Raw genomic sequence first — 13,507 nt, 5'->3', positions numbered from 1 at the left:
TTTCGAACACATTTCCAGAAATGACCTTATAATCAACGATTAAGTTTTTTTAATTAGCACATTTGCTGCGATAGACGCCATAGTGAGGCAGTATTCAGTTAGATCATTGTATGCAATTCGAGTTCCCCATAAATCTCAGTACGGTACATGTGCCGTACCCTCGCATAATGATGCCGATGCAATCTGAAAAGCATTAGAGTCCTCCCAGATGTAAATGTATTGGAAGACATCCGCCTTTTTGACCTCGTCGTGGTACACATGTAATACATATTCAGTTCCATCCGTACAGGACAGTAATTGCAGGTTCTCTACTAAACGTCGCCGTTGACTTCATCAACCTAGCCATGACAATTGCACTGATATTCTGGTATCGGGGTTGTGATCCGGAGCTTGCTGGCGCTATTAAAACTCATGATCAGGTGAGTAGTATTCTTTTTTTTCTCTTTAACGCTAACGCCACCTGCTATATGCCTGTAACATTCTTGCGACAAAGTATGTGGATTGCAATGCAGTAAACATTCCGCACGTGGTGCACCTCCATAAGGTATCGTAACGGTGAGCTAAGAAAGCATCCGCCGGCTCAGATTTCACGTCGTTCTACGGCGTAGAGCCATACGTGCCGGTTAACTTTGGGCGATGATTCTGTGAAAGAGTGGACTGCATAGTCCTCTCCTGATTGGCTGATTGCTTCTCTCGCGTGCTTGTTACACAGAGAAGACGAGGTGCACAGTGCTAAGACGGTTGCATGACAACAGGCCAGCACAAGTGCTAGGTTTTTTTTTATTGCGAGCGCAATTATACGGACACTCCAAGCGGATTTCTGCCATCGCCGTTGCCGTGAGGTTCCGCATAGAGTCCAACGGCGATGAAATCGTCGCCGCGCGCCGTATGCTGTATGTGCGCGAGGGACGCGCGCTTTCACGGGGAGCGAAGGAACGGCGGAGAGCAAACGCGAGTTCTTCCGTCGCGCGAAAGGCTGTGGGGGGATGAGGTGGGAGGCGACGTTTAGCTGCTGCACAAAATGCGTATTTATATAAAAAAGTTGCGAGGCGACAAGGTGGTAAAGACTTCAGACGCTGCTCGACGAGTGTCCCCTTCTGAGATCTCGTCGAAAACCTCCGAGCCGCCCCCAGAGGCACCGGCAACAGTCACCAACGCCGCGCGCGTCCGGTGCGAACGCGGGCAAAACGCCGACGGCGTCGACAACAGCTCTGCGCGTTGCTGGTGCTGCTGCAAGTATAATACTACTATCCTCACTCCGTATAGCTCTCTACCAATTTGCTATCGCAATTGATGCTTCGCCTTTCGGGTGAAACTGCCACATCTCTTTTTTTTTCATCGTCTTGATGCCCTATCATTAGAGCAAAAATAATAGGGGAAATCAGGAGCTAATTTTTTCATATGTAGCGACATGAAACAAACAATGAAGCCAGGGAAAGCAAAAGGGGAAATTACCTGTTACGCATTGCTACACACAGTTACCGCTGTGTTACACTGTGCATTACACAGTTACCACTTAACTCCATCTACCAGCATATGCGCTCCTCCTCTGTTTAATTTATTCAAACAAAATTCACTATTCAAAAGTGCTTACGAATTGTTCCTACCACTTGTATTGATTACCGATTCGTGTGGCAATTGCCGAACGTGAAACGTCGCATTATTCAGCGCCAGGAAGGCTCAACAAGCTCTTAGCCGTTGGAGATGTCAATCATGGTGCCGGTGGACTAACATACGACCTCCCCACACTCCCCAAATTTTATAATTTGGGAGTGTTGGAATATTCAAAGTTCCAAATCGAATGAACAACAATTACTTTAGAAACGTTTCACTACAATGTAGAATCGAATGCTCGATATTTTCTCATTTGAATTATTATTTAGGTAAACTACTCAGTTTTCGTATGATCGATTCTTCTAGTAAAAATGCCTAATTTCTATTATTTGGTGCGTCCACGTAGTGTCATAAACAGCTAGACATCCGGATAACTGAAGAGCTGGTAAATTATTTAAAAAAACTGATTTCGCTTGTATTATGCGCAGTGAGAATTACAGTAACAAAACAACACAGCAACACGTCACCATATTCGCGTACAGGGCTGCGTTGGTTGAAGGATATACGCGTGTTACAACATGCGTGTGAGACTGATCAAACAATACTTTGCTTTCCTTAAACCTAGACAACCCACGCTGCCTAAAAGATATGCCTTTTAATTGACTGAACAAATAGTATTCAGCATAAGGTATGTGAACCGTGCTTTCGCTCAGTAACTGTTCGGTATTCCCAACAATCGCATGCGGCGCACATATTACGAACTTGCATCAATCTTCGTCCCACTAAGCTCCAAAAATTCTTGCTATCCTTCATATTTTAAAGCAAACGAATAGTCAACAGCTCCGAATAGTGAATTCCTGAATCAAATGCAAATGAAAGAGGAAATACTACTCAATCCATATTCGATGTTTCGGATATTCGCGCACAACTAATTATTTTGTTTTTCAATTTTATTTTTTCAGATACTACCGTTCTATGTAAAAAACCACTTTGCGCAGTTTCCGGGATTTACAGCACTCTTCCTGGTGGCCATTGTAAGCTCTGCGACAAGGTAATAGCTTACAACATTATGTACTTATTTTCCACTTTACAATGCATTATTCATTCCAGTAACTGGTCTAATAATCATGCTATATAGAATGGGATCGAGGAGCACAGTACCAACACATGCAAGTGCGCACTACGCAAAAGTTCGTTCAGCTTCACAACTGCTTTTTGGCTTTGTTTTTATTTGCTGAAAGACATATTTGCCTCTCAGAGGACACACACAAAACAAAAGACACATTGACGGCGGCGTCTTTCTTTTTGTCTGATCTGATGTGCAGTGGTCAATTGTCAGTAGGGGAGGGCTGCGTGCGTTGCTACTACGCTGTTATAACTGTACAGCGCAAACACGCAACGGCAGCACAGAGCCGGTCGCTATCGTGGTGTGTTTACGTCTTTTGCTGTGTTCTCTGTGTGCGTCTTAGGTAGATGATTTTTCAACTCAGGATTTTATTCCAGTACAATATCATCGATCATCAACTCGCAAGCCGCTGTTCTCTACGTGGATGTACTCTCTCAGCGCTTCAAAAGCCTCGATTCTCATGTCCATTGGATCACACGTGGCCTAGGTGTGTTCGTGTGAGCAAAAGCTTTCTTGTCAAACCACAGAAAATTGTGTTGTGATTATTATCAAAGCCAACACGCACGTTTTCTTTCTGTAATCTGCGTGTTAGTTGCATTGTTCAATTTACTTTATTGTACTTGCCTAATGTGTCTCTCACTTTTTTTTTATTGAAGCATTCCTGCTTGGTGGTTTCATGACGGCTTACAGTTGCGCGTGTTTCTACATGGGGTCCGTCACAAGAGTGAGCAGATTATTTTTCTATGCAATGTTGAATGTTTATGTAAGATTTATTTTAGTGTCTTAATGTCCAAGAATAACAGTTCATGTTCAACAGAAGTTCAGCATTATAGCACAAGCTGTACCGTGTTTATATTCTTCGTCTAAGTATACCATTCAAGTTATGAAAATAATGTCGGTATATGTCTTACTTTTTGTTTATTCTAAGCTATTCCAACTACTTTCATTATTTGGAAGTTAACATTTAAATAGCTGAACCCATCATCATCATCATCAGCAGCAGCAGCGTATATTTTCAGAGCGGGTGATCACTTTGGTGGTGTATGTTTATAGTCATTGTACGTTGCCATTTCGCCATTTTCTAGAACCACATGACTCCTTTGGTGCAATGGCGTATTGTGGGGCTAATTTTGACCTTGTATGTTTAATTGTTCGATGATTTAGGTTGTATTACGTTAGATGAAATGACGGCATGTCTTCGGACATGGCGTCATGCATGCGATGCTTCTTTTTTTATGAGGTTTGCTAGCCATGCTCTCTCATTGCAGGGCATACTGATGGCGTACTGCGCAGCGACCGGCCCATTTGTCGGCCTACTGATACTGGCAGTGATTTTTCCCTTCGTGCATTCCAAGGTACGACAACACCACTGCTACGGCCTCGTAGTTCTTATATAATACCGGACGAGCCTGTGCTCAACTGTATTATCAACTACCGAAGAGAGGCCGTGTGGACATTACGCCTTATCCGGCTGTATCCTACGCAAGCAAAACAAATCCGTATACTGTCAACACTCTTCTCCTGTACAAAATATGTGCACTGAAGAATGACGTAAAAGTATGGGTGAGCAACATATAGACTTAACTGAGCTAATGTTTAACTTGGGTGAGTTGGCACAATTCGCGTGATCGCAATGAAAAAAAAATACAAAGAATTATTTTGTGGAATCCATAATTTTGTGGAATCCTAGTTTACCGAGGTATCACGCAATAAATGACGGTATAGGTGGTCATGAGTAATTTACCTTTCGTGATTTCACTTTCTGGTTATTCCTCTATTTATTGCATATAATTACAAATACATTCTGAATTTTCGATCTAGTGTTCTTCCTCTACCTCAGTCTATATGCCTAGAGCAACGTAGGTAGGGCAAAGAGTGCGGCTATTGTAATCACTCATCGGCATTATTTCACGGTAGCTTTCGATTCAAAATGCCTGTTTATATATATACAAATGTTGAATGTTGAAAAAAGTGTTTTTCTTCCCATTTCCCGCGAGAAAACATCTCTTTCTTATAGTTATACGCTAGGCTCCTCTGCACTTAAACAAGTTACTAACTATAAATATTTAGGTGTCACCCTTTGCATCAACCTGTCCTGGACCCTTCACGCGCAAAATATATCTTTCTCTGCTTTCTGTAAACTGTGCTTTCTCAAATACAAGCTTAAACACGCCCCATCCTCAGTTAAACTGCTCGCTTATTACTACTTAATTCGACCGAAGCTCGAGTACGCCTGTATTATCTGAGATCTCGACACTGAATGTAACATAAAGAAACTTGAACGAATTCAAAAGCAGGCTATCCGCTTTGTTTAGAACAAATTTTCGGCATTCGACTCGCCAACTGAACTAATGGGGTCTAATAATATTCCTACACTTGAATCGCGTCGAAAAAAATTACGGCTTGACTTTCTTTCTCAGTTAGTTAATAACAAATTGGCACTCGACCCGGCATTGCAAGTCCGCTAGTAACCAGACCTAATCGCCAACATCACCAAAATGCTCTAACCCCCTATTTAGCCCGAACCAACCTATTTAAATACTCTTTCTTTCCACGCACCATTAATTACTGGAATGACTTGACTTTATAAAACTTGTATCACGATTGTTTACTTTTCGTATCAGCATTATTGCCGTATTGTTGCAGCATTTTGTTTTATTAACATTGTCTTACTTCTTGTGACCTAATATTGTATTTTATCCAGCCTGCATGGACTTCGTGTCCGCAGTATGTATTACATAAAATAAAAAATAAAAATAAAATAATATTGTGATAATTCTTAGGCACTTCATCGGCTGCACATGATCATCATCACATCGGCTTGTTCATCTTCATCGCTTGTGGCGACTCATCTTGAGATTAATCTGTGCCTTGAGTGTCATCAATCCGCCACCTGTTCAGGGCGTAATAAAGGTCATCTTAACTGCTACGTAACACGTGGTGGAGGTTGCTCCTTGGTCCCGCGTCCTCTTCTCGCCCGTTCTACCTCATGGAGTTTCGCTCAGGTCACCGTTTGTGCCAGCTGTGCGCCAGCATGCCGCAGGATGAGCCATCTGGCACTTCTAGGCACACCTACAATCTCGGCCCCGCCTGCCGCAGCCTCTCCATCTTGGATCGTAGTGAGCCTCAGCGCGATCCCCATCTGTTCGCTGGCCTTCGCGGTGAAGATGTGGAGGATTGGCTTGACAACTACGACCGGGTGAGTTCCGCTAACCATTGGGACAAGGTGTTCAAGCTACGCCTCGTCTCCTTCTATCTCACGGGCGTAGCGCATACTTGGTTTTTCAACCACGAGATCGACTTCCTCGCCTGGAGTACTTTCAAACAGCAGATCTGACATGTTTTTGGTACTGCGGTGGCTAGTTCCGCCCTCGTAACGAAGACACTCGACATTCGCAAGCAACAACTCAGCGAGTCCTATGCCTCGTATATAGAAGATGTCGCTCTTTGTCGACGCGTCAAAACTTCCATGACAGAATCAGACAGAGTACGCCACATACTCAAAGGCATTGGGACTATTGCGTTCGATGCGTTGGTCATCAAGGACCCGGCTACCGTCACCTATATTGTAGCTACCTGCCGGCGCCTTGACGAACTCGAATCTGTCCGATTGCCGCCGGACACCACTGACAACAACCACACCGCCGATCCCTCGTTGCTTGCAATGGCCCGCACAGTCATACGAAAAGAGCACGTGTAATGATCTACCATCACACGTGTCGTGCAAAATCTGCATGTACGCTGATGTTTGTGTCATTTACCGCTCAGTTACTAATAACAATGATCAAATCGCGCTTCAGCAAGACGTAAACAACATTCAAATTTGGTGTCAACGTTGGTTAATGGTCCTAAACCTTACCAAATGTAAAGCAATGTCGTTCTCTCGCCGTTCTAACCCCTTGGTATTTCAATACGACATCACTAACGAACAAATTGAGTGTGTAAACAATTATAAGTACCTGGGTTCTACCGTCTCAAGTGATCTGCATGTGACCAACGTTATCTCTTCAACTAACAAATCACTTGGGTTCCTACGACGTCACTTAAATACCCCGAAGAGGGGTCTTTAAGGAAATAAAGTGAAAGAGCTGCAGTCTCGGCTTCTCGGCAGGTCCCACTCCTTCCCACGCCCCCAGTACCTTCTTGCGTGACGTTGTCAAGGAGGAGCCTCCATGGCTGGTACTTAGTATACGGATCCTCTAGCCCCAAGGCCCCCACCAACGTACGTACATGTAGCCGCAGTTACCCCAGCCATCGTTCCATCGATGTCCCCAAATCCGACGCCGGCCCACTTGGCTTCGATGTCTACCAACGCAAGTAACCTACCTTACTTTCCGCCATGGCGTCCGACCCGACCTATCTGTTACTAAAGCCCCTCCATACTTGTTTTCGCCGACCAGGTTGTGTAATGCCAACATACCCTCCTCCTCGGCGCCTCTCTCTCACTCCTCCCTCGCTCAACCCCTCAGGTCCCGGCGTCAAACGGAACTTACGCAGTCCAGCTTCTGGTTTTAAGCGGAAGCGACGTCCCTGCTGTGCAGAGGAGCGAGCGTGCAACAAGCAAGAATTACGGAACCGGAAATCCCGGAAATGGCAAAACCGGAACCGGACACCCGGAAGCGGAACTGAGACGGATCGGGGAATAGCGGTGCACATCAAAGGTTGGTGCTACTTAGCAAAAGCGACGGTGGCGCGTGGATGGAGGGGCTTTATCTGTGGATATCGTGGCCATATTGCACGCTTCTGTCACAAGTGGCAGCAAGCCGAGCGTCGCTGGTTTGACACCTACGAACGGAACGACTTTTCGGCTGGTGCCAATTTCCAACGCCGTCCATATGCTCCACGTTCCGGCCGCTCTCCATCGCCACCTGCAACGTCCGAGACGGCTCCTAGCTACCGTCCTGCCAGACGCCACTTGCTGTCACCCTTTCGTCGCTCTACATCGCCACTTCGATCAGCCTCTCGATTTGCCGACCGTCGCGCGGAAAACTAAATTATGCAGCTTTTGAAGGAAAAGCTGCATTGCACGACAAGACAGAATTGCCTCCAGCGCATCTGCTTAATATGCTATCTGTTTTAGTAGAAGGAGTACACGGGGAAGCATTAATAGGCACTGGTGCTAGTTTGTCAATTATTCACCGTGCTTTGTGTTCGCGTCGCCGGAAAGTTACCACTCCCTTTGATGGACCTACACTACTCACTGCTCAAGGGGACGCCATCCGACCTTCCGCCATTTGCACTGTTCGTGTCTACATTGATGTATTTATTTATTTATTAATACTGTGAGCCTTGACAGGCTCTTACAGGAGTGGGAACAAAAAATAAAAAGTACAGATTGCAAAGAATACATAAAAAGTAAAAAAAAAAGCTTAAGCAGTACAGACTAACAGGAAAGGGTACACATTAGACACTAAGTTTGGAATAAGGACTGCAAGCGGCTAACGCAGTAAAAGCATACACTAAAAAGAACTGCCATCAGCATACAGATGAAAAGCATACACTCCGTGAGCAGCGCTTTTTTTTTTCTACAACGGCGCAACTTGTTGATTAAGAAATTTTTCAATCTTGACAGAAAAAGCATTAATAGATTCTGAGGACACAATGTCGCGTGGCAGTTTATTCCATAATTCTATGACTGACGGAAAGAAGGAATACTTGAATGTATTACAGCGGGAGATAAATGGCCTAATACTCTTGTCGTGGTTTGTTCTGGCTGAGCGCTGGTATGGTGGTTTTAGGTACTCTTGTTTCCTGATATTAATGTTGTCATGATAAAGTAGGTAAAGAAACTTTAAAGCAGCAACGCGTCGGCGAATCGCCAAAGTTTGAATGTTTGCCCTGTTGCGTAGTGAGGTTATGCTGACGTCACGTGAGTACTGCGGATACACAAACCGAAGAGCTTTATTTTGAATTCCCTCCAGTTGATTAAGAAGGTAGATTTGGTGCGGATTCCAGATAATACTGCCGTATTCAAGGATTGGCCTTACAAGGGCCTTATAACTTGCTAGCCTAGCTTTGGAAGGTGCCAGTGCAAGTTTCCTGCGAAGGTATCCCAGCTGTCTATATGCTTTTGTGCACGTCTGTTTAATGTGAACATCCCATTTTAATGTGTTTGTGATGGTAACACCCAAGTATTTAACTGTATCGGCTTCTGTTACATGTAAGCCCATTAGATGATACGCAAATTTTAACAGTGCCTTTTTTCGAGTTATACACATAGATGAAGTTTTTGCTACGTTAATTTCCATACCCCATTCTTGACACCATCTGGCAATGTTTGTTAACGAGGAATTAAGTCGTATCTGGTCATTAACCGTGCGTACTGTTGTGTAGATGACGCAGTCATCTGCAAATAATCTTACTGTTAAATCAGGTTCAACATGAGAATGAATGTCGTTAACAAATATTAGGAAAAGAATTGGACCGAGCACAGACCCTTCTGGAACACCGGAGTAGACATCTAACTCTTCAGATTCAGTGTCATTTATTTTAACATACTGACTGCGGTTTGAGAGATAGGCGGCTATCCAGTGTACTACGTTAGTGTTAATCCCGATATTCTTAAGCCTGTCAATTAATTTTGGATGGGGCACCCTGTCAAAAGCTTTGGAAAAGTCTATGAATATTGCGTCAGCTTGAAGTCTCGAGTTAATTACTGTAGCAAAGTCATGCGTTATTTCGAGGAGTTGAGTTACGGTAGAAAGACCTTTACGAAACCCGTGTTGTTTGGGGTAAAGTAGATTGTTATCTTCTAAGTAGGAGGTAATTGCTTTGCTAATAATATGCTCCATCATTTTACAACAGCAACTAGTGAGTGAAATCGGTCTGTAAGTGTTTACCAGCAACTTATTACCTCCTTTGTGAATCGGGAGGACCTTGGCACGGAGCCAGTCCATCGGAAGGGTGGCTGTTTGAAGCGACGCTACAAAAATTGTATGCAAAAAAGGAGTTATCTGCTCTGCGTAACGCCGAAGAAAAACATTTGAAAGATTGTCAGGACCTGGAGATTTTTTGACGTCAATCTGTAGCAATAAATTAAGTATTCCTTCTTGAGTTACGACTACTTCAGACATTTCTGCATTGTGTGTAATTCGCAGTGCAAAGTTCATGTGCCCCGCAGCTGGGATTTTCTTTTTACGGCGACCGCTCCCATCCGCTGCCAGTAATGTGTTCTCCACATGATCGACACCGCCTATTCGCTTCATTCAGATGACGCACCACTTCGCTTGCTTCTAAGTGGTTCGTTATGAGAAAAGGAAAGGTTTGCGCTATCTTCTACAGCCCTTGAGGGAGCACGGCTCAACGCCAGAATTTCGCTTGCTTGCTGCACAAGACACCGAGCTACCTACTTGCCATCAGCAAATTGTTGCTATCGCGTCGGATGTCATTGAGCGGGGTGACGTGTTCGTTTCACAAAAGGAATAGTCTCCAAAGAGACCAGTCTTTGCATCAGGGCTGGTCCGGTTTGACAATGGCTCCCCATTCCTCTGCGCTACAAACCCGACCTCCGAAAAACTTCGCATTCCTAAGGGCACTACGTTGGCTTGCGCCACTAAATCAGGGCCTCTCTCTGTTTTTTTCGTTAAAGCGGCTTCCTCTGAAGCTCCATCTGTTGGACGTTCCGCATATCTCTCTGCCCTTGCAGCTGCCATCAGTTCCGACTTGACCCCTTCGCAGTCACAGAAGTTGCTTGCTTTGCTGAAAAAGCATGAAGCTTCTTTTGACGCGCATTCCACTTCATCGAGACAGACTTCCGTCTCCATGCATCGGATAGAGACAAATGGCAGGTCCATCGTTCGCCGTCGACTATATCGCGTATCTTTCGCCGAGCGGAAAGTCATTGAAGAAAACGTAGACGACATGCTGCAACGGAAGATAATACGCCCCTCCGCTAGTCCTTGGTCAACCCCCATCGTTCTAGTATGAAAAAAAAGATGGCTCTGTGTGCTTTTGCGTAGATTACCGGGCACTAACCTAGATCGCACGCACGGATGTCTATATGCCCTAGCATAGGCGATGCCTTGGATTCGCTGCAGGATGCCGAGTACTGCTCGAGTCTCGATCTGCGTTCGGGCTACTGGCAGATTCATGAGGACGATAACAAAAAAAAAAGTGTTTTCAACACCAGATGGGTTATACGAGTTTAATGTTGTGCTATTCGGCCTCTGCACTGCTACCGCAACATTCGAACGCATGATTGACACCGTTCTGCGTGGCCTGAAGTGGAAGACTTGCTTGTGCTATCCGGACGATATTGCTGCTTTCGCATCTACCTTCTCTCAACCCCTGCAACGTCTCGACAAAGTTCTCGCGGGCCTTGGCAACGCTGGCCTACAGCTGAACACAAAAAAGTAACATTTTTCCAGCAAGATATTTAAGGTCTTGGGTCACATTGTGAGCAAGGACGGCATTCGTCCTGATCCCGACCAGGTGTAAGCGGTTCTTCACTTCCCTTGCCCCGAAAGGGCCATAGATTTCCGGAGTTTCCTTGGCCTCGCTTCCTATTTTCGCCGATTCATACGAGATTTTGACCAAATACCTGTACCTTTGCACAAATTACTCGGTTCTGGTGTTCCCTTTAAGTGGTCTCAAGAATGCGAATCAGCGTTTGCATATCTGAAAAACGCCCTCATATCTGAACCAATACTTCACCATTTCAAAGAAACCGCACCCACACTCCTAAATACGGACGCTAGTGGTCACGGCATCGGTGGTATTCTCCTACGGTGAGATAAGTCTTCACGTAAGAGGGTCGTCGCGTACGCAAGCCTCGTATGGACAAACGCCGAGAAGAATTATACCATCCCTGAGCAGGAGTGTCTAGCTGTCGTTTGGTCGGTACAGAAGTTTCGACCTTATCTTGACAGCTGCAATTTTACCATCGTTACGGTCCACCATGGCTTATGTTGGCGTTCCACGCTCAAGAACTTGTTTGGACGCCTTGGTAACTGGTTTATCTGTCTGCAAAGATCATCATCACCATCATCAGCCTATATTTATTTCCACTGCAAGACGAAGGCCTCTCCCTGCGATCTCAAATTACCCCTGTCTTGCACTAGCTGCAAGGATATGACTTCGTTATTATATATATGTGTGGTAAAAAGAAGCAGGACGCAGATGCGCTTTTTTGCTGCCGCTTCCTACGTCGCCATGCAATGGTTCCGCTCCTACCTTCCGCGACCAGCTTTCGGACCGTCCTTCCACGCATGTGTTGTCCTTAACCACTACAGACCAGATTCCTTCTGATAACTATGAATCGCTCATATCTCACCAACTCGCTGACTCTTACTGTCGGCGCATCATAGGCCCCTTTCAGGGAACTTTGCCCCCGCCCAACGCCCGCCTTTGTCGACAGCTGACGCAACTCAAGCTCGGCAACTGCATCTTGTACCGCCATATCTTTCACCCTGACGGCCAACGCTGGGTGCCTGTTTTGCCTCGCTCTCCCCGCGCTCATGTTCTTAAGGCCTATCACGACGACATGACTGCTGGTCTCCTTGGTTTCCAGAAACGCATCAAAGGTCGCTTATACTGGCCTGGCTTATCCGCCAGTGAAGCGAGGTATACGTCGCTTCCTGCAGCCATTGTCAGCGCCGAAAGCTCCGAACATCATGTCAAAGGGGAGAGCTGCACCCAGTCCCGTGTCCATCGGAGTCGTTGGCACTGACATGCATGATCCCCTTCTCACGACTGATACTAACAGCAGTCGACGAAGTATTTTTTTATTAAATTTATTTATTGCTACTGCAGAGTAGTTTTAGCGGGGTGGGATACAAAGTAAAAGAATATACTACATATTGGCACGAAGAAACATGCAGAGGTTACAAAATCTGCATAAAACAGGCTCATTATTACAGAAATAACACTATTCTAAAGAAAAAAAGAAGACATCAAATTACGCTGCAAAAAGTCATAAATTATGTTTCACTTGTCCAAAAGGGATGAAAAAACAGACAATGAATCTGCTTCGACAAAGGTATTGCTACGATTACTCCAGTCCCTGACTGTTCCCGGAAAAAGAATCCGTAACGCAGTCATTACAGGAGCGAAAAGGCATTAATGTTAGGTCGTCTCTCTGACGTGTCGAATAACCGGAGGAAAAAGAAATCCATTCACTAACGTCAACTTTAGCCTGCCCTTTAATTAATATATATAAATCTTTAGTCTTTATGAGCTTTTTCTTTCGGACAAAGGGCATAGGTTAGCACATATGAAAAGTTCAGTAACTGTGCTGCGTCTGAAATTGTTGTAAATGAATTCAACGGCTATTCTTTGCACTTTGGCAATTTTCTGAACATTAGCTTTTGTATAGGGGTCCCATATTAAAACAGCATAGTCTAATATTTGGAAGACAATAGATTTGTGTGCTAATCGCCCAACAGCGAGGGTAGCTAGGGTTAGTGCTCTTGTCAAGAAAACTACCTTCCGGTATGCGTTAGCTGCAACGTATTGGATATGTTTATTCCAACTAAGATCATTCCAAATCCATAACCCAAGATATTTGTAATAGGACACCTCAAACAGAAACAAATTAATAAATTGTTATTGAAATTCCAAGTGTCTCTTTTTACGAGTGACGCGCATTAAAACAGTTTTCTCAAAGTTTGTTCACATCTGCCAACGCTCGTACCATGAAAGAACGTGCTGAAAATTCTCATTTAACAATGCCTGGTCCGATTGACTGTGTAGCGAACACAGTCGTCTGCGCACAGTTTGATTTTAACAGGGATGTCTTTTACTATATTATTTATGCATATGAGAACAAGAAGTGGCCCTAGAACCAAGCCCTGTGGGACTCCTGATTTCATTAGTAATTAATTGGTCGGA

General features: G+C 44.7%; 1 protein-coding gene across 1 annotated transcript in view; it reads left to right on the top strand.

The window, feature by feature from the left end:
- Nucleotides 1-13,507, top strand: part of LOC119462538 (sodium-coupled monocarboxylate transporter 2-like) — a 69,514-nt gene that overhangs the window by 48,768 nt on the left and 7,239 nt on the right. The window contains exons 6-9 of the mRNA XM_049673029.1: nt 290-419; nt 2,517-2,605; nt 3,058-3,167; nt 3,337-3,404. Of these exons, the coding sequence (XP_049528986.1) occupies nt 290-419; nt 2,517-2,605; nt 3,058-3,167; nt 3,337-3,404 (397 nt within the window). The remainder of the gene's footprint in view (nt 1-289; nt 420-2,516; nt 2,606-3,057; nt 3,168-3,336; nt 3,405-13,507) is intronic.

Source organism: Dermacentor silvarum, chromosome 8 (genome assembly GCF_013339745.2).
Source record: "Dermacentor silvarum isolate Dsil-2018 chromosome 8, BIME_Dsil_1.4, whole genome shotgun sequence".
NCBI lineage: Eukaryota > Metazoa > Arthropoda > Arachnida > Ixodida > Ixodidae > Dermacentor > Dermacentor silvarum.
Note: the sequence above shows the minus strand (reverse complement) of the source record. Positions and strands in the feature narration are given on the sequence as shown.